The 20,997-nt window shown below is 42.9% G+C and overlaps 1 protein-coding gene across 1 annotated transcript in view; it reads right to left on the minus strand.

Moving 5' to 3' along the window:
- Positions 1-11,432: 11,432 nt before the first annotated feature.
- The window catches only part of TMEM123 (transmembrane protein 123), a 45,325-nt gene continuing 35,760 nt past the window's right edge, over positions 11,433-20,997 (minus strand). Inside the window, exon 5 of the mRNA XM_056561554.1 lies at positions 11,433-12,998. Within this exon, the coding sequence (XP_056417529.1) occupies positions 12,974-12,998 (25 nt within the window). The 3' untranslated portion in view covers positions 11,433-12,973. The remainder of the gene's footprint in view (positions 12,999-20,997) is intronic.

Here is a 20,997-nt window from a genome sequence, read left to right on the forward strand (position 1 = left end):
GGTGTCTGTCAGATCTTTGGAACAGTGGGCTGTACGAAATTTTTAATTTGTACAGCCCACTGTTCCAAAGATCTGTCAGACACTAGTGGGGGGGTAAATTCTCATTACATTCCGTGAGGGGTGTAGTTTCCGAAATGGGGTCACATGTGGGGTTTTGCTTTTTTTGCGTTTGTCAAAACCGCTGTAACAATCAGCCACCCCTGTGCAAATCACTTCAAATGTACATGGCGCACTCTCCCTTCTGGGCCTTGTTGTGCGCCCCCAGAGCACTTTACCCCCACATATGGGGTATTTCCGTAGTCAGGAGAAACTGCATTACAAATTTTGGGGGGCTTTTTTCCCCTTTTACCTCTTGTCAAAATGAAAAGTATAGGGCAACACCAGCCTGTTAGTGCAAATTTATTTTTTTAAACTAACATGCTGGTGTAGACCCCAACTTCCCCTTTTCATAAGGGGTTAAAGGAGAAAAAGCCCCCCAAAATTTGTAAGGCAATTTCTCCCAAGTACAGCGATACCCCATATGTGACCCTAAACTGTTGCCTTGAAATACGACAGGGCTCCAAAGTGAGAGCGCCATGTGCATTTGAGGCCTGAATTAGGGATTTGCATAGGGGTGGACATAGGGGTATTCTATGCCAGTGATTCCCAAACAGGGTGCCTCCAGCTGTTGCAAAACTCCCAGCATGCTTGGACAGTCAACGGCTGTCCGGCAATACTGGGAGTTGTTGTTTTACAACAGCTGGAGGCTCCATTTTGGAAACAGTGGCGTACCAGACTTTTTTCATTTTTATTGGGGAGGGGGGCTGTGTAGGGGTATGTGTATTTGTAGTGTTTTTTACTTTTTATTTTATTTTGTGGTAGTGTAGTGTTTTTAGGGTACAGTCACACGGACGGGGGGGTTACAGTGAGTTTCCCGCTGTGAGTTTGAGCTGCCGCGCAAAATTTGCTGCATCGCAAACTTTCAACCTGATACTCACTGTAAGCCCCCTGCCCATGCCCATGGGGGGGGGGATGGACGGACGGACCTCCAGCTGTTGCAAAACTACAACTCCCAGCATGCACAGTCTATCAGTGCATGCTGGTAGTTATAGTTTTGCAACAGCTGGAGGCACACGGGTTGGGAAACACTGAGTTAGGAAACAGACAATGTTTCCCAACCAGTGTGCCTCCAGTTGTTGCAAAACCACAACTCCTAAACATTCTCAGGCATGCTGGAAGTAGTAGTTCGGCAACATCTTTAGAGCCAGATGTTGCCGAACTACAACTCCCAGCATGCTTGGAGTTGTAGTTTTGCAACATCTGGAGGACTACAGTTTGCAGACTACAGTTTGTGCCCTTCCAGATGTTGCAAAACTACAACTCCCAGTATGCAAAAACTGAAGGGCCAGATGTTACAGAACTACAACTCCCAGCATGCCTGGACAGTAAGGGCATGCTGAGTATGTGTAGTTTTGAAACATCTGGAAGGGCACAGTGGTCTCCAAACTGTGGACCTCCAGATGTTGCAACTCCCAGCATGCCCGGATGCCAAGGGCTGTCTGGGCATGCTGGGAGTTGTAGTATACAGGGTCCCATTACAACAATGCATGTCACTTTACGGCAACGTGCATTGCTGTAAAGGGCCCGACCGCGGCTGAAGAGGAACTCACCTGTCGCCGCCGTCTTCATCGCCGGGATCCGGGTCTTCAGGGACGAGGTAAGTACCGGGGCCGGGCCCCAGCACTCCCCCGTCCCCCGCCGCGACCTCCGGTCTTCCTCCCGTCCTCTCCGGACTTCCAGGGGCCGGGCAGGACTGGAGGAAGTAACTGCCCCCCCCCCCCCTGCGATTGGTCGGTTAGCTAACCGACGGATCGCAGGGGATAGGAGGAGGTGGCAGGCTTGCCACCTCGCTCCCAGCCTTCAGCATGGTCCTTGCTGTATGTGACAACCGAGATCATGCAAAATTACTGGGCGGTCGAGTCCCAGAGACCCGATCAGCACGGTATCGCCGCAGATCGCAGGGGCGATTTCCCTTGCGATTAGCGACGATCGCCTACAGCATTTCAGCAGGCATCCGCTTCCGATCCCTGCCCGGCGCGCGGCAGGGGTCGGAATTGTCCATGACGTACGCGTACATCATGGGTCCTTAAGGGGTTAAGGAAAATGGTTTTGTGAGATTTCTCCCAGGTGCTACTGCTAGAAGACGCATTCTTAATATGGTTAAGCAAGCAAAGCAGGAAGGGGAAATGGATGTTCTTGTCCATCTAGGGACAAATGACCTGGATAAAGTATCAGAGGTAAAGGAATCTTTTATCACACTTTGTAATGATGTACACGATTTTGCATCCACCGTTTCATTTTCTGAAGTTCTGCCTGTGCATAACGTTCAGAATGATAGGCAGAGGCGCATTAAGGAGTTCAACTTATGGCTTAATAAATGGTGTCAAGAGCAAGGATTTAGCTTTGTGTTTTATGATAGCTCTACTGGGAATTGAAAGGAACTGCACAAAAAAAGATTGTTTGCATCTCTATCAAAGGAACGAATGTACTCTGAACAATTCCAAGAATTTGCTAAGGAGTAATTAAACTAGGAAGGGGGGAGGGCCAAAAGAGTGAAAATCCATGAGTCCAATTGCCCCCCGAAACAATGCCAGAACATGTCAGTAGCACAGAGGTTAAGAAATGACAAGCTCAGAGTCCTGTCTACAAATGCCTGCAGTTTAGGTAATAAAATCAATGAACTTGGGTTAATGTAGATTTAGTGGCTGTTACTGAGACATGGTTTAATGAAAGTAATGACTGTGAGATAACCATAACAGTGTACACTTCATACAGAAGAGACAGAGAAGGCAAGAAAGGAGGAGGAGTTGCCCTGTATGTGAAAGATAGCATAAAATCTAACCTAATACAAGTTAGTGAGGCCAACATAGAGTCAGTTTGGGTTATGTTGCAGTTTGGTAATCGTGCAGTAACTCGTGAAGCTGTGATGTATAGACCACCTGGCCAAGTTAAAGAATTAGATGATCTACTAGTTGAGGTAATAGCTAAAATGACAATGAAAGGAGAAGTTATTATGGGAGACTTCAATCTTCCGGATATAAACTGGAAAACCAAAATAGCTAGTTCTGCCACGAGTACAGATATTCTAAATTACCTACTGGGATTATCTCTACAACAAGTGTTTGAGGAGCCAACCCGGAGGGAGGCTATTTTGGATTTGGTATTCAAAAATGGGGATTTGGTATATGATGTTATTGTAGGTGAAAGCTTGGGATCTAGTGATCAACAGTCAGTGTGGTTAAATATAAGAACAGTAAAGGAGTCACACCACACAAAAACAAAAGTTTTAGATTTAAAAAAAAACAGACTTTTCAAAAATGAGATTAGTCATAAAAGAGTCCTTAGCAGACTGGAACAGATTACATGGAGTCCAGGAGAAATGGGACTACTTAAAATACACATTATTGAAGGCCACAGAAAATTGCATTAGACTTGTCAGTAAAAGCAGAAAAAGGAAGAGACCACTGTCGTACTCAGCAGAAGCGGCCAACATCATAAAAAACAAAAAGCTAGCATTTAGTAATTATAAAACAACCCAGAGCAATGAAGATAGGGAAATCTACAAGACTAGGCAAAAAGAGGCCAAGCAAGTTATAAGAACTTCTAAAGCGCAGGCAGAAGGAAAACTAGCTCAGTCTGTGAAAAAAGGGGGTAAGACATTCTTCAGATACATAAATGGAAATTAAAACAAGGAATAACTAAATTTAAAACAAAAGGAAGGTATGTAGAAGAGAATAAAGGGCTAGCCGGCTGCCTTAATGAATACTTCTGTTCAGTTTTTACAGATGAAAAAGAAGGAAAAGGACTTCCATTAGGGAGGAAGACTAATTAATTGTTTGATGCATGTGTCTTTACAGAGGAAGAGGTTCTACATTTGCTGTCTAAAGTGGAGACAAATAAGTCACAGGGGCCTGATGGGATACACCCAAAATTATTAAGAGAGCTTAGTGGTGAGCTAGCAAAACCATTAACAGATTGGTTAAATAAATCACTGGTAACAGGAGTCATCCCGTAAAATTGGAAATTAGCAAATGTCGTGCCCATTCACAAGAAAGGTAGTAGGGAGGAATCAAGCAACTATAGGCTAGTAAGTCTGACATCAATAGTGGGGAAATTAATGGAAACCCTATTAAAGGACAGGATTGTCGAACATTTAAAATACCATGGATTGCAAGATGAAAAACAACATGGGTTTACTTCAGGGAGATCATGTCAAAAATCTTATTGATATTTTTGACTCGGTGACTAAAATAATAGATGGTGGAGGGGCAGTAGACATCGCATATCCACTTAGAAGACTTATCAATAAACTACACAGTCATTAAGCTTGGACTCCCATATTGTTGAGTGGATTAGGCAGTGGCTGAGTGACAGACCACTGTCTGTGTCAGAAACTGTCCAGAGTAGGAACAAATCTCCATAGTGAATTGGGGACAGAAGTGGCAGCAGAGAGCACTATGGTCAGACAGAAAAGAACTACACAACTTTCTCTGTAGTATACATCAGCAGATAAGTACTGGAAAGATTGAGATTATTAAATAGAAGTAATTTACAAATCTTTATAAAACTTTCTGGCCCAGTTAATTTAAAACCCATTTGTTTTCCACCAGAGTACCCCTTTAAGCTGTGGTGTAGACTTTTTGCAGAATAAAATATGTAAAGTGTAACAAGTGGGACTCTTATTTAAGTCTTTACTGATAAACTCTTTCACAACAACTCATGTTGCGCAGTCACAACCGCAGACTTCTACAGAAAGAATGATGGTTGGAGCACAAAAATAATCCATAACTTTTTTGAAGCTTCATTAACAGTCGTAAAGGGGTACTCAAGGATTATTTTTATTTTCTTCGGCATTTGATGCTATAACGTATAACAGCTATCACGCCCCCTCCCATAGACTTGCATTGAGGGGGTGGGGCGTGACATCACGAGGGGGCGGGACTATGATGCCACAAGCTCCTGGCTCCAGCATTCGGAACAGTTTGTTCCAAACGCTGAGCAGTGAAGTACCCCTTAAAGTGTAGTAGTTTTACAAATTGAAAATCATTGTATGTGATGGTGGAGGGGAACCATAACATCGTGTGTGATGATGGTTGGGGGCAGGGGCTGGGAAACATTGTCCCTGGTGGCGGGGAAAACATTTTCCATGAAAGCCCAAAATGTGGCCAGACTAGTTTCATACCGGTCCCATGGCCTCTGAAGGATTCTGCTGGTGCCCGTATAAATCTATGCAAGGTCAGAGCTAGTGTATATATCACTGCAGCTGCCTGTTATTACATTCAACAAAAGCATTCTGGGTACTCAATGGTGTGACTGCTGTGATCCTGTCTGTGCCTGCTAAATCCTTATCTATGGTTATTTACTACAGAGCTGTATTTAGGAAGAATCCAGTTCCACTGGATTTCGCTCAGAAATTCCATCATGTGAACGAGGCCTTCTAGCTGCATGTCCTGGGTCAACATGGGTCTTATGACTAGTGAGCTTTGGGTGCCTATGGCCCAGTTACTAGTCCACCAGATGTCTTTATTTTAACCACTTTTTGTAGGTACTAGCCATTGCATACTAGGACCTCTCAAGACCTGCCATTTTGGAGATGCCCTCAAATAGCGCTGTCAGAATCAAGAACTTTTTATATGTTGCACATCTTGTCAAATCATTAACCTTTCTAATATACATCATAAAATTGTATCTCCTTTTTAATGAAATCATGGCTTAAAAAATAAAAATAAAAAGGGTCCCCATACCATCCAGAACATAATCCTGTCCGGCTGCAGCATCATCTCTGTCCTAGCTGAAGCACAGGCTGGGACAAAGTCCAGAAAGTGAGGGCGGGACTAGCACTCCTCTGTGCTCACTCCTGTCCTCTCAGACTGCAGCATGAAAACAGGGAGGAGGGGGTTACAGAGCAGCCTGCAGTGATTGGATGGAAAAACCCAGCACAGCAGACTCGGGGAGGAAGTGAATGCCTTGTGAGTGAGGGTGGGCTCAGTGCTTGCCTCGGACATGCCCCTTCTTGAACACTGGATGTCAGAATGAGTGAGCAGCAGAACAGAGGGTCTTGGGAGCCAAATAAAGAAGCTAGACACACAAAAAAGACATGTAAAGCATCTGCATGACCATGTGAGTAACATCTAGAAGCATCCGTTTCAGAGGACATCCATCCCAATTACATCACTAAAAGGTTGTAACACAAGGAGCAGCAAAATCAACACTTACAAGTTCTGACAATAGTGCAAATCATCCTTTTTATTTCTTCTTTGTACAGAACAATAAAGATTAACAATATATTCAAAAGCTTTTCTTTTTTTCTTCTTCAAGCCAGACAAAAAAGGCACATTAAAAATAGAACTCTTCTTTAAAGTAACATCAGCAGACGTCATGTTCCTTACTCTATACATGACCAAAATTCTTCGGTTTGACAAAGAATTTAGCAATAGAAAAACAAAAAACAAAAAAAAAAACTAATTTTAAAAGTAGAATTTACAGTCCAATAAAATAAAAAATGACCTTTTTTTCCCTAAAGGTTCTTACTGCGATTTCTGCTTCGGATCAAAGGCTGTAAAAGGGGAACAAAATAAAGTTTGGAAATTCTGGTTCTAAACCAGTGGTCTCTAAACTTCGGCTCTACTGTTGTTGCAAAACTACAACTCCCAGCATGCCCGGACAGCCAACGGCTGTCCGGGCATGCTGGGGGTTGTAGTCTTTGCAACAGCAGGGGGGACATAGTTTGGAGGCCACCGTTTTAAACCATCACCAGAATCTCAGTTATCAAGCAACTTGCAGTACGTACATGACTGGAAGACGATCCAAGGCTTCCAAGTTGTAAAACTGCTGACATGCTGGGAGTTGTGGTTTCACCACAACCCAAGAAAACAAGTTACCAACCAACACTGAACATTTTTCCTTTTCTTTACACATGATGTTTTGATCCAGAAATATATTCTATGTATTATATTCACATCCAAAAATGCTTTAAGAATTCTCTCATTTCCAGTTCGGTCTTATGCACAAGAGCACATTATGGCTGTGGGTTGTTAGATGGAGGCCTAAAGAGGCGCACGTGAAGGGCATGGGGCCTTACTGTACCTCTGTATGTCCCAATTTTCACATGGAGGTTAACAGGAGCAAATGCATTCCATACTGCTTCCGGAGGAAACTATTTGCCCCCGACGGAGCGTTTTACAGCTTAGGGAGCTGCAGGGGAGGCAATATGCCACAGCTTATTTTCTTGCACACAGCTCTGCCATGTGTATGGGGCTGTCTCTCATTGTAATCCCCCTGTGGTTCGGTATCTGTAGTAAACCATGAAGTTGCAATGCACAGAGGAAGAATACACTACATTATTCAGTAATTATTTGCACCAATGCATTACAGAAATTAAGGCTCTGTTCACACTAGAATCATTTGAATCCTTCAGGGTTTCTGCAGTACAATCCTTGCCATACGAGCACCTCAAAACAGAAATAGGATTGGCCCCAAAAAAGTCAAAAGGGTGCCAATGAGATTTGCAGTTATCCATTTCAAAAAACCGTTTCGGTATATCATGGTTGCTTCATAAATGGAAGCCATAGTGTTTGTGTGAACAGCGCCTAAGTGTTCAGTTTCGTGCCTGTGATCACTGCAGGTAGATTCCAAATGGGACTCAGCAGAAACCTAAATAATGCAATTCTGTGGCATTTAAGGCCCAAGTCAAAATGAACTTACGTGTAGGGGGGGGGGGTATACTGTTGCCGAGGCAACATTGTGACGCCCAGAGGGTTCTGTGCACGAGCCCTTTTCTGATGAAAGGGACTAGTGCATGGAACTTGATAGGTGTCGTATGGTTGCCTCGGCAAATGTACCGCCCCTTGTGAGCCCCTTCTCGCTGCACTATCTGCGCAGAACAGGCAAAAGAACAGCACTGGACTAAGTCTATGTTCACATGGTTTTACACCTCATAAATGTCAATATTACATTGTATTTGTATAAAAGAAAAACAGATGATGGTTTGATTTTACAGCCATAATTATATCAGCTGTAAACATAAGCGCATGGTACGTGTTTTGAGCTGTTTACGCCTGAAAATGTGCTAAGTGTGCTTTTGGTGCTTTTTTTTTTCAGAAGTAAAAGACAAGTTTCAAGACACTTGAAAATTACAAAAAGTAAAATAGCTTTGGGTACTAAAGGCTAAAAAATACCAGAAGAAAATGCAACAAAAAATGGTCCATAACATAAAAATGTAACAAAAAAAAAAAAAGCTGAAAAAAGCTCTCAATTTGTTAGTAAAACAGGTTTCTGAGCTTTAAAAAAAAAAAAAAAAAAAAAATGCACAAATGCACGGTGTGAACACGGCCTAATTTTCCTGGACTAGGCGCCTACTGACTTCTAGCCTGAGTACTCCTTCACCTGTGTATAGTAAAACTCGACCGCTGTTCCATAGCAAATCTTGCTTCTGCGATATGAAGTACAATTAAATAGATGTAATAAGAATCATAAACCAAACGTTATAGCAATAAAGACCACATTATAATGGCTCTGCAAGGCAAAAAAAAAACAACAGATGCTGAAAATTATTTACAACAGCAGAAGAGAGGTTAAGGCTGTGTTCACACGCTGCGGCTAATTTGCGGTACTGCAACTAATTGCTGCATGCGTTTCTTTTTGTAAATTGCAATTTACAGAGATCAGAATAATAAATTTTTAACCAGTCATGCGTAACAAATGCACGGGGTAACTAGTTGCAGTGCCGCTAACTAGCCGCATCGTGTGAACACGGCCTAATGGGTATTTGCTGGAAAATTTGTATTTTATTTAGAGATGAGCGAATTTACAGTAAATTCGATTCGTCACAAACTTCTCGGCTCGGCAGTTGATGACTTATCCTGCATAAATGAGTTCAGCCTTCAGGTGCTCCCGTGGGCTGGAAAAGGTGGATACAGTCCTAGGAGACCCTTTCCTAGGACTGTATCCATCTTTTCCAGCCCACCGGAGCACCTGAAGGCTGAACTAATTTATGCAGGATAAGACATCAACTGCCGAGCCGAGAAGTTCGTGACAAATCGAATTTACTGTAAATTCGCTCATCTCTAATTATATTCTCAGAAAATATAATCCCTTGACTGCATCTGTTGCAGGGAAAGCTGGCTGGATGTCATCAGGTTTCCTGGAGGCGTGAACAACAAGTCTGCCTGGCAGATGTCACGGCAGCCATTATGGTTGTCACCCAACTTGGTTGGCACTCATTGTGCAGCACAGTTTTTGCACCATATAGGACATAAAAGCATAGAAAAAGGTCTGAATGGGACTTTAGAGGAGTACTGCAGTGTAAGAACCCCCGCGATCTCCTGCACGGGGACCCGGCATTGCCGCAGTGCTGCGCAACTAATGCACGTGTTGTCGACCTCACTTAGGAGATAAGTGTTTAACACTACAGATCTCCTTTAAATATGAGCCACTGATTCGTAATAGGGATCGACCGATATCGTTTTTTTTTTTAGGGCCGATACCGATAATCGGTGGAGGTTAGGGCCGATAGCCGATAACTTATACCGATATTCCGGTATAAGTTATCGGCTATTTATCCCCCTGCGACACCGCTGAAGATCATGGATTTAAAGCGGGCGCTTTAAAGCAATTCAAACAAAGAAAAAGGTGTATAGCCAGCTCACCGTTTGTAATGATTTGATCCTGACACTCGTAGAAATTGGTTCGGAAGCCCGGAGTAGAAGCCAAGCCGTTGTCCTGGTATAGATAGACCGTAGAAGAAGAGGTTCCAGCTCCGGAAAAAATTATAGGTTTTAAAAGTCCAAAATTTATTCAGTCCATATTAAAATCAAAAAGGAAAAACACCCTGTGGTTAAAAACCCCTCACGCCGACGCGTTTCGGTCTAGTCCTTAGTCATGGCCATGACTAAGGACTAGACAGTCCGAAACGTGTCGGCGTGAGGGGTTTTTAACCACAGGGTGTTTTTCCTTTTTGATTTTAATATGGACTGAATAAATTTTGGACTTTTAAAACCTATAATTTTTTCCGGAGCTGGAACCTCTTCTTCTACGCTTTAAATCAATGCACTGCAGTGGCTTTTGCGGTGCCATAGGCTGCCACCGCCACCCGCTTCTCTCCCCCTGCCTGTCCGGGGGTCCTGAGACCTATCGCCGCCACCGCTCCCCGCACCGCGCCTAGGGGTGCCTCCAGCTGTTGCAAAACTACTACTCCCAGCATGCAGCTGGAGGGCCTACTGTAGGTATAGTATATTATACAGACCCCTGTCCATCCCAGAACCCTGACTCACCTTCCCAGTTGCTGCAGGGACCGTCCGGGGAGGGTGGTCCGGGCCATCCATCCTTCCTGTAGTGTCCGGCGGCATTCCAGGTGGAGGGTGAACCGGTCCAGGCTGTCCTTCTCCGGGGGTCCTCTTCTCCACTCCGGGCAGGCTCCGGCCTAGTAACGCTGCATAGACGCCGCTGCGCAGCGACGCACCTGACGTCACGGCGTAGCGGCATCTATGCAGCATACTAGGCCGGAGCCTGCCTGGAGTGGAGAAGAGGACCCCCGGAGAAGGACAGCCCAGACCGGTTCACCCTTCACCTGGAATGCCGCCGGACACTACAGGAAGGATGGATGGCCCGGACCACCCCCATTACGGGTAAGTAAATTTTTTTTTATTGACTCGAAGGGTGGGGGAGGGGCCCGACCGGTATAGCGGTATGGGCAAAAATCCATACCGTGGGAGCGGTGCGGTGGGGGCGATGCGGGGGGCGGGGCATTATCGGCTTATCGGCAAGGTAATTGCTGATACCGATAATGCCCAAAATCGTGATTATCGGCCGATAATATTGGCCATACTGATAATCGGTTGATCCCTAATTCGTAATCACATCAATTTCATCATACATTGTGAGCAGAACATGATGCCCAGTGCCCTCTCCTCATCACTATTTCCTGGACAGCCTTTGGAAATAGTGATAACATAATATCCTGTTCACGTGGTCTTGTGTGCATTACACACATGAACAGGATACGTACATTATGTCCTTGGTCCAGCGCATTGTGAAACACTATGTGGAATACTCACGCTACATACAAAGCAACATAAAGTCCTTAAAGGGGCACTCCACTGGAAAACATTTTTTTTAAATCAACTGGTGTCAAAGTTAAACAGATTTGTAAATTACTTACTATAAAAAGTACTTTTCAGCTGCCATATGATCCACAGGAAGTTCTTTTCTTTTTGAATTTCCTTTATGCCTGACCACAGTGCTCCCTGCTGACACCTCTGTCCATTTTTAGGAACTGTCCAGAGCAGGAGAAAATCTCCATAAAAAAAAACCTCTCCTGCTCTGGACAGTTCCTGACATGGAAAGAGGTGTCAGCAGAGAGCACTGTGGTCAGGCAGAAAGGAAATTCAAAAAGAAAAGAACTTCCTGTGGATCATACAGCAGCTGATAAGTACTGGAAAGATAGAGATTGTTTTTAATAGAAGTCATTTACAAATGAGTTTAACTTTCTGGCACCAGTTAATTTAATAAAAATATATTTTCTAGTGGAGTACCCCTTTAACAAGGAACCTGAAAACAGACATGTTCCCTTATTACAATATAATGCATGATTCTCTAAATGACTGCACCAATTAGTTATAACAATAGGAGGAAATGGGGCTCCAAGTCATCAAGGCATGCGCCCAGTAATGTTTAAAGCTTTTTAGGAATATTTAGAGAGATTTAAAAAAAATAGCTGGTTCATTTAGGTGTACGTAGCATCACCTACAAAAGGATGCCAACTCTTGCGCCTAAAGTTTACCATTTACGACAGGAGACACCATAGGAAAGGCTTGCCGGCTATGTTCTTAAGCAGTTGAGGATTTACACACAACAAGCATCTTAGAGGGGTTGTTCAACAAAAGAAACCACCTGGGTACGGTTTCAAAAAGTATAATAAAACAAAATAATATATTATTAACCATAGTGCATAGATTTCCATACCAGCTGAGCTGTCTCCCTTGTAGCTGTGACATTCCGTCACCCTCTTTGAAAGTGAAGCTCCCCTCCCTGCTCTCCCCTCCTGTCTGCTCAGGACGAGACCATCGATGTGAAGAGGAGGAGCTCATACTACTGCTCATTAGATTTTAAGGAAGCAGAACGTCTCTCTCATATAAGGCAGCAGTGACAACATTTTGATGGAAACTACTGTGACTGAGAAAGGCTTCCTGCTGCCTTAAAATCTAATGAGCAGTGATATGAGCTCCTCCCTTTTCCCATCACTTGTCCTGTTCTGAGCAGACAGGAAAGGATGGGTGAGGAGGGCCAGGAGCACTGCATTTAACGGGGTGTGTGGCATTTAGTTGCTTTACACTTTATACTTTTTGACACCATATACAGGTTGCTTCTTTCTCTGCACGACCCCATCAACAAATATCCCACCTTGCAACGTATCCTGGCATCAATTTTAAACACAAAGCTGTCATCTCTAAAAAGTGGGGCTACATTATAGGAAACTTTCGCGGAATGATACTCCTGTTCAAGTAAAGGCTCTTAGCAGTACATAAAAACTGTGCATAAAGATCCCTAAACCTGTGGACAAATGTTGTAACATAAGGCAGCAATGCAAAAGAAATTATTTTGGAAAAGTGGTTTTGTCCTGCTAAAGGTCCAATCCATAGCGATGAAAGCAGCAATGGAAACTTTTGTACAGAAGTGGAACGCAATGACTGATCCCATAAAGCGTAAGCCGAAAGCCTTATGGCGCAGTCCTCAAGTTTGAGGGCAGAGGTAAGAGGTCTCAGCAGGGTGCAATGCAGGTCTCGGTACAGATCGTCAAGAAGGTCGTATTAGAAAAAGTCCATTGTATTATTATCCTGTTACGCAACGTACAACGTGATCCAAATGCAGAGTTTACCTGAAGCTTATTTTTGTACAAACTGCATCTTCCAAAGAAAACAAGATGATTCCAGATGTATTAGATGATGGCCTCGTGTTCATCTCTGTAAGGGGAGAAAACAAAAGAATAAGTTATACTGAAGACTTAGGGACTATTCACACGGCAGAATTTCCGCTTGCGGAATTCCACCTCAAATGAAAACTCAATAGACTTCTTTGGCAGGGATGTGGAATTCCTATCGCCCGAAGCCTGGGATAAGCAGTTCCGGGCGTCTGGCAGGTACATTTTTCCGGCCCTTTGCCCGGCTTTGTGCAAGCAGGGCCGGATTTGACAAGCACGGCGGCGCTCAGCAGTCTGTATGGAGCGGGCTCTTGACTCCTGCCCGCTCCGTACTCTGCAGCCCCCCGGCTGTTCTCAGTAGCCGGGGGCCGCCAATAATAGCCAGCATACGGCGATCGCTGCGGCTGACTATTAACCCTTTAGATCTCCGCTGTCAAAGCTGACAGCGGCGTCTAAAGGGACATGTGAATGCTTCCTGGTGGGCTAGTGGGGTGGATTGCGCCCTCGCAGCGTGATCGCGAGGGGCTTACCTCTGCTCCCTGCTGTCCCGTGGCTGTCATTGATAGAGCCTGGCTGGACTAGGCTCTATCAATGGATCACAGATAACACAGATTAGGGATTGACCGATTATCGGTTTGGCCGATATTATCGGCAGATATTCACGATTTTGGACGTTATCGGTAATCCCCCACTCGTGGTTGGACTAAGGAACGGCAGGGGGAGAGAAGCGGGCGGAAGTGGTCTCTGGCCAGAGGATAAGGGGGGGGGTTCGGACTCAGGAGGACTCCAGGACAGGTAGGGGGAGAGAAGTGTGTGGCGGCGGCAGTCTCTGGCGCCGCAAAAGCCGCTGCAGTTCATTGATTTAAAGCGCCCGCTATAAGGCCGGGGGGGATGATGTTGGGTGGAGAAATAGCCGACTTATGCCGGAATAACGGTATAAATTATCGGCTATTGGCCAGAAAGGTCACAGATTATCGGTATCAGCCCTAAAAAAAAATCGATATCGGTCGATCCCTAACACAGATCAATGGAGTTGAATAGAATTCTATTGATCTGTATGAGGAATCTAATGATTCCTCCTAAAAGTCTAATAAAGCGGAAAAAAAAATAAAAAAAAATAAATTAAAAAAAAAGTTTGACATAAAAAAGTTTAAAAGACACACATTAACCCCTTCAATGTTAAAAGTTCAAATCACCCCCTTTTCCTATATGTAAACATAATAAAAATAAACATTTAGTATCACTGCGTGGGTAATTATACAAACTATTGAAATATAACATTATGTATCCCATATGGTAAATTATGTAAATGTAAAAAAAAATAAAAAAAAAACCCCGCAGAATTGCAATTTTTATAATATCCCAGAAAAATTTAAAGGTATCATTATAGTAGGTAGTTGTGGCTATTATAGGACGAGGAGGAAAAAATGAGAGTGTAAAAGCGAAAATTGGCCCAGACAAGTGGATCGTCATGAGGAACAAGTAGATTTTGCTCCATTTTAGTCCCGTGGACAAGTAGTTTTTTTTTTTTTAATTAAATTTCCACACCCCTGTATGGGATTCCGCACTCCCATTCACACTTCTGAATTTACGCAAGCGGAAATTCAGAAGTGTGAATGGGAGTGCGGAATCCCATAGAATTCAATTGGGCTTTCATTTGAGGCGGAATTCTGCATGCGTAAATTCTGCCGTGTTAATAGTCCCTATGTGCCAGGAGGCCCTGATTCTGAACTCCTCAGGCCACGTCAGGACCTGATCCAATAAAACTGGGGCAGTAGAAGCCAAACCATGGGGTGTAAACATATCATCTACGAACTATGGGGGAAGATTTATCAAAACCCGTGCAGAGGGAAAAGTTGCTGAGTTGCCCATAGCAACCAATCCGACCGCTTCTTTCATTTTTCATAGGACTTTTTTCAAAATTAAAGCAGCGATCTGATTGGTGGCTATGGTCAACTGGTCAATTTTTCCTCTGGACAGGTTTGGATAAATCTCCCCCTATAGAACAGATAATAGAGCTTTATATGCACAAAAAACAGGAGTATAAGCCATAAACTGCATTCACATATCTTAATTTTACGAGTGACAACCAAGTGATGGGTGGGATTATACAGTCAGAATGAGTTTATATAATTTACACCCCCTGACTGAATAATCCCACCCATCCCATTATTAAAATAATGATCACGGCCATCTAACCGATTCCTCGATTTGTTAAACTATAAACTCTCATATCTCAGGAACAGAAGAGTATCAAGAAACCATAAAAAATGCATGTAATCAGGGCACCCAAAGCTTTGCATTATAATAAGTCACAAAAAGGTTCAATACTGTGCCAAATTCTTTAAATAAATACAAAGTGAAATACAAATACAAATAAATACAAAGTAAATAAAAGTGATGTGCATAAACCGTGCAGGAACCAAAAAAAGCAAAAAAAAGGTGACTAATGCAACTAGCTGCAATGGAAATGGTAATAAATAGCAGCAATACGTGAATAAAAACAAAATAGACAGGCTCATGCAATGACCACAGGAGTCACCCCAGCCCCACACCACTACTCCGACACATGTCGCCTGGAGCGGCTTTCTCCTAGACAAGTATTAAATAGGACAGTTAAAGGGGTACTCCGGTGGAAAACATTTTTTATTTTTGTTTTTTTTATCAACTGGTGCCAGAAAGTTAAACAGATTTGTAAATGACTTCTATTACAAAATCTTTACCCTTCCAGTACTTTTTGGCAGCTGTATGCTACAGAGGAAATTCTTTTTTTTTTTAATTTCTTTTTTGTCTTGTCCACAGTGTTCTCTGCTGACACCTCTGTTTGTGTCAGGAACTGTCGAGAGCAGGATAGGTTTGCAATGAGGGTTTTCTCTTGGTCTGGACAGTTCCTGACATGGACAAAGGTGTCAGCAGAGAGCACTGTGGACAAGACAAAAGAAATTTGAAAAGAAAAGAATTTCCTCTGTAGCATACAGCTGCTAAAAAGTAGCGCAAGGGTAAAGATTTTTTAATAGAAGTTATTTACAAAAATTTGTTTAACTTTATAGCACCGGTTGAAAAAAAAAAAATAATAATAATAATAATAAGAAAAAAAAAAAAAAAGTTTTCCACCGGAGTACCCCTTTAAAATTTATCCGGAATCTCAATTTGGATGCCGGACAGTGGATCACGCTGCGTGGTTGCCTGACAGGAGAAAGCATCTTACGGTGTTCCTGTTCGGCATGCACAACTATTGGCCACTGGATGGGTTCACTGAGCCGGACATATGTAAATCCATCTGATCTGTCTTCTTGTTTCATTATTCTACACAATTGTGGTTAAAGGGGTACTCTGGCCATAAGACATCTTATCCCCTATCCAAAGGATAGGGCAGTGGTCTTCAACCTGAGGACCTCCAGATGTTGCAAATCTACAACACCCAGCATGCCCGGACAGCCAACGGCTGTCCGGGCATGCTGGGAATTGTAGTTTTGCAACATCTGGAGGTCCTCAGGTTGGAGACCACTGGGATAGGGGATAAGATGTCTGATCGCGGGGGTCCCGCCGCTGGGGACCCCCGCAATCTAGCATGCAGTATTCACCTGTGAGCACTGCAGGGAGTGCTGGAGGCTCCAAATCTTATGCCTCCCGACCACGGGGACGGAGTATCGTGACGTCACGACTCCGCACACGTGTGACATCATGCCCCGCCCCCTCGATGCAAGTCTATGGGAGGGGGCGTGATTGCGGTGGTCCCCAGCGGTGGGACCCCAGCAATCAGACATCTTACATCTAGGGGATAAAATGTCTTAAGGCCAGAGTACACCTTTAAGGCTGCTTTCACACTATAAAATTCTTCCGTTTTGAAGAGCTGTTATAATGTTCCGTTATGAAAACCCTTAAAAACGTCCGTTACAAATTCACATTAAAGTCTATGGGATTTTTGACATTTACCCGTTTTAACCCGTTAATAATAACTGACATTATTTTGTGACGGGAGAAAAAAAAAAACGGTACATGCACTATTTTTCTCCCGTCACAAAATAACGGGCTTTGACGGGTTAAGATGGATAATGTAAAAATCCCATAGACTTTAACCCCTTAACGACCACGGACGTAAATGTATGTCCTGGTTTGGCGGGACTTCCCGCACCAGGACGTACATTTACGTCCTGTGTATGACCGCGAGCATCGGAAGGGTGCTTGCGTCATACACGGCAGGTTCTGGCTGCTAGCAGCAGCCGGGGACCCGCCCGTAATGGCCGATATCCGCGATCGCGCGGATGTCCGCTATTAACCCCTCCGATGCCGTGATCAATACAGATCACGGCATCTGCGGCACTTTGATTGGATGATCGGATTGCCCAAAGCGCTGCCGTGGGGATCCGATCATCCAGCATGACAGCCGGAGGTCCCCTTACCTAGCTCCGGTCGTCTCCCGGGGGTCTTCTGCTCTGGTCTGCGATCGAGCAGAAGATCACCGATAATACTGAGCAGTGTTGTGTCCTATACATAGCACTGCACAGTATTAGCAATCAAACGATTGCTATAGATAGTCCCCTATGGGGATATAAAAAGTGTAAAAAAAAAAAGTTGAAAAATAAAAAAGTAAAAAAAAATGTGAAAAATCCACTCCAATAAAAATGAAAATTGTCCGTCTTTCCCATTTTACCCCCAAAAAGCGTAAACATTTTTTTTAAATAAACATATTTGGTATTGCCTCGTGCGTAAATGTCCGAACTATCAAAATATAATTTTAATGATCCCGTATGGTGAATGGCGTAAACGTAAAAAATTTAAAAAGTCCACAAATGCTGTTTTGTCACATTTTATTAAAAAAAAATTTATAAAAAATGATCTAAAAGTTTTATATATATGCAAATGTGGTATCTAAAGAAAGTACAGATGACGGCGCCAAAAATGAGCCCTATATACGGAAAAATGAAAAAGTTATAGGTGGTCAAAATAGGGCGATTTTAGATTACTGATTTTGTACAAAAATATAAAAGTATCTAGCCATGGGTATCATTTTTATCATATTGACCCACAGAATAAAGAACACGTCATTTTTACCGTAAAGTGTACAGTGTGAAAACAAAACCCTCCAAAATGTGCAAAATTTTGGTTTTCATTTAAATTTCCTCCCTAAAAATATTTTTTTTTTGGGTTCACCGTACATTTTATGGTAAAATGAGAGGTTTCATTACAAAGTTCAATTGGTCACGCAAAAAACAAGCCCTTATATGGGTCTGTAGATGGAAATATAAAAGAGTTATGGATTTTAGAAGGCGAGGAGGAAAAAACGAAAACTCAAAAATAAAATTGGCCTGGTCCTTAAGGTGAAAATGGGCTTGGTCATTAAGGGGTTAATGAATGAATAACTTCAGAATTCTGTGGTTAGCGTTGTGTTGCACCACTTGTAGTTTATGTTTTTGTAGTCATGTACTTAGTGGAGACCGATCACACGCACAGTTTACGTGATAAGCTAAACAATGTCATTTTGGATTCATTCTTATAGATATATAAATATTATAATAAAGGTAATTAAACCAGATCAATTCATCCCTATCTATATAAGTAGTGGCGCTCACAGGCCATGTTTATAAGCTCTGTTGCCATGTTCACAATCAGGCATCTATGGTTACAGCTCTTTAGTGAGAACAATAGTGAGCCACCTCCCCCACACAAATGCTTTCTCCATAGTGAGGATTTGTGTTACCTGTTCGTTTGTAACCGTAGTCATAAATATTACCAAAAACTATTTGTCATACTGACTCTGACATTGTGTAGCAGCATAACTAACACCAGACATGGTGCCCATGGTTCTGCTCTTCAGGAGACCTGTATGAGTTGGCGCCATTTACTGTAAGTGCTTGCTTCCATTATACAAGGGATCGGTCCACCTTGAACTGTACTATACATTTTGTTTTACACCACGTTTACAATTATATATGAGCAGCTTTACACAATCGTGTTCTGCAGAAATTCTCACCTATTTATTACTCCTACAGACTCCGAATTATAAAAGCAAATCTAACCTCAGGTTATTTAACATGACAATTATTGCACACCCAAAAGCGAGCTCCGACATGCTGCGCCAAACCCATTTATAAAGGGGAGTGGTTTATAAGTGAATGGGATCGCACAAAGAATTTTTTTATTATTATTAATTCTCAGGACTTTATGACCCCAGGCAATCGGACCCCCGGGGTCATAAAGTGATGGCATGTCCTAGCAGTAGGAGATGGAAAAACACTTTTAAAAGTAGAAACACACTGCGCAGATATGCTGCAGCAACTACTGCTACAATTTTGCAGCAGATCCTGTGTGTGTGAATGCACCCTTAAAGGGGTACTCCGGTGGGAAACTTTTTTCTTTTTTTTTAACTCAACTGGTGCCAGAAAGTTAAACAGATTTGCAAATTACTTGTATTTAAAAATATTAATCCTTCCAGTACTTTTTAGGGGCTGTATACTAGAGGAAATGCTTTTCTTTTTGGATTTCTCTTCTTTCTGCTGACCATTTTAGGTGAACTGTCTAGAGCAGCATACATTTGCTATGAGGATTTTCTCCTCATAGTTCCGAAAATGGACAGAGGTGTCAGCAGAGAGCAATGTGGTCGTGACAGAAGAGAAATCCAAAAAGAAAAGCATTTCCTCTGTAGTATACAGCCACTAATAAGTACTGGAAGGATTAAGATTTTTTAATAGAAGTAATTTACAAATCTGTAAAACTTTCTGGCACCAGTTGTCTTAAAAAATAAAATAAATAAATAAATAAAAGTTTCGCACCGGAGTACCCCTTTGTGGTGGCATAGGTCAGTCACGCAAAAACATGCCATTGGTGACCTTTGATCGACCCGATCGTTTTCTCTGATCCATCAGCAGCGGGACCCAGCTGTCAATCACAGCCGAGATCCTGCCACAGCTGCTGAAATAAGTGTCTAATCGAGGGGGGGGTCTGACCACCGGGATTCCGCTATCTTCTCCCTGGCACCCCAGCCCTCCCCATGCACTAAGCGGACCCCACTCAGTGCATGGAGTCGTGCCGACCCCCCACAGAGAGGTGGCCAACACGCCCCTCCATGTATCTCTTGGGAGAGTCAGAGCTACAGTGCTCGTATATCTCCGGCTCTCCCATAGAGATGCGATCCTGTGGATAGGGGATAAGTACTTATGCACTGGAGTTCCCCTTTAAGCACTAGATTCCTGCTGTCAGGTCTTCTTTAAAGCTAAAACCACACAAAGTATATTTTGTGGCGGTTTTTGGAGTCAAACACAGGACTGGATCCAAAAAATAAATAAATAAAAGTATAAAAAAGACAGACATAATTTTGTAGAGACTCTGCATGTGTGTATTCAAATCCAAGCTTATGGCTTCCATGTAAGGCATACAGAGGAGCCTTAGGTACAAAAAAATCTAAAAATAAAAAAAACACGACGCCACAAGGTTCCATATTTTGAAGAACTTGGGTGACACCTGCTGGTGGAGAAGCATAATGCATATACCCAAATGTGCTTTCTGGGGCACCAGTTGATTTAAAAAAAAAAAAAATTATTTCCATGGGAGTACCCCTTTAAAGTGAAAGTTTGCAACTTTTGTAGTTTACCTTTTTGTAGTTCATCATCTTGTCCTCAAAAGGTACATTACTGAATGCAGCGCTTTTCACAGCTTTAAAGTTAACCTGTCAGCAGCCTGATTGTTACTATTTAAATGAGGCTTAAGTACCCGGAGGCGTTCCTTACATCAGGAGACCAAGCCAGTCCATTTTACCCAGCAATAACCCTTGGCTCTTGCTGTGCTGGGGACCTGCTTCAATTTTTTTTTAACCTCTGTTTATCAGGATGTAAATCAATGTCTCTTCCACATTGTTATCTACCTAACAGGCTTGAATAGATAAGCATTTTTTATAACCCAATTGATATTCACTGTTTTAAGAGCAGTTCAACCTATCCCAGGTGCTTTAGGTTTACCTAGGAGTCAATGAACTTCTGTTCAACGTAATGGCTGTTTGTGCCAGATCTCTTGGACAAACACAGTAACTTAGGAATCTGTCACAT

The sequence above is a fragment of the Hyla sarda genome, chromosome 2 (assembly GCF_029499605.1).
Source record: "Hyla sarda isolate aHylSar1 chromosome 2, aHylSar1.hap1, whole genome shotgun sequence".
In the NCBI taxonomy this organism is placed as follows: domain Eukaryota; kingdom Metazoa; phylum Chordata; class Amphibia; order Anura; family Hylidae; genus Hyla; species Hyla sarda.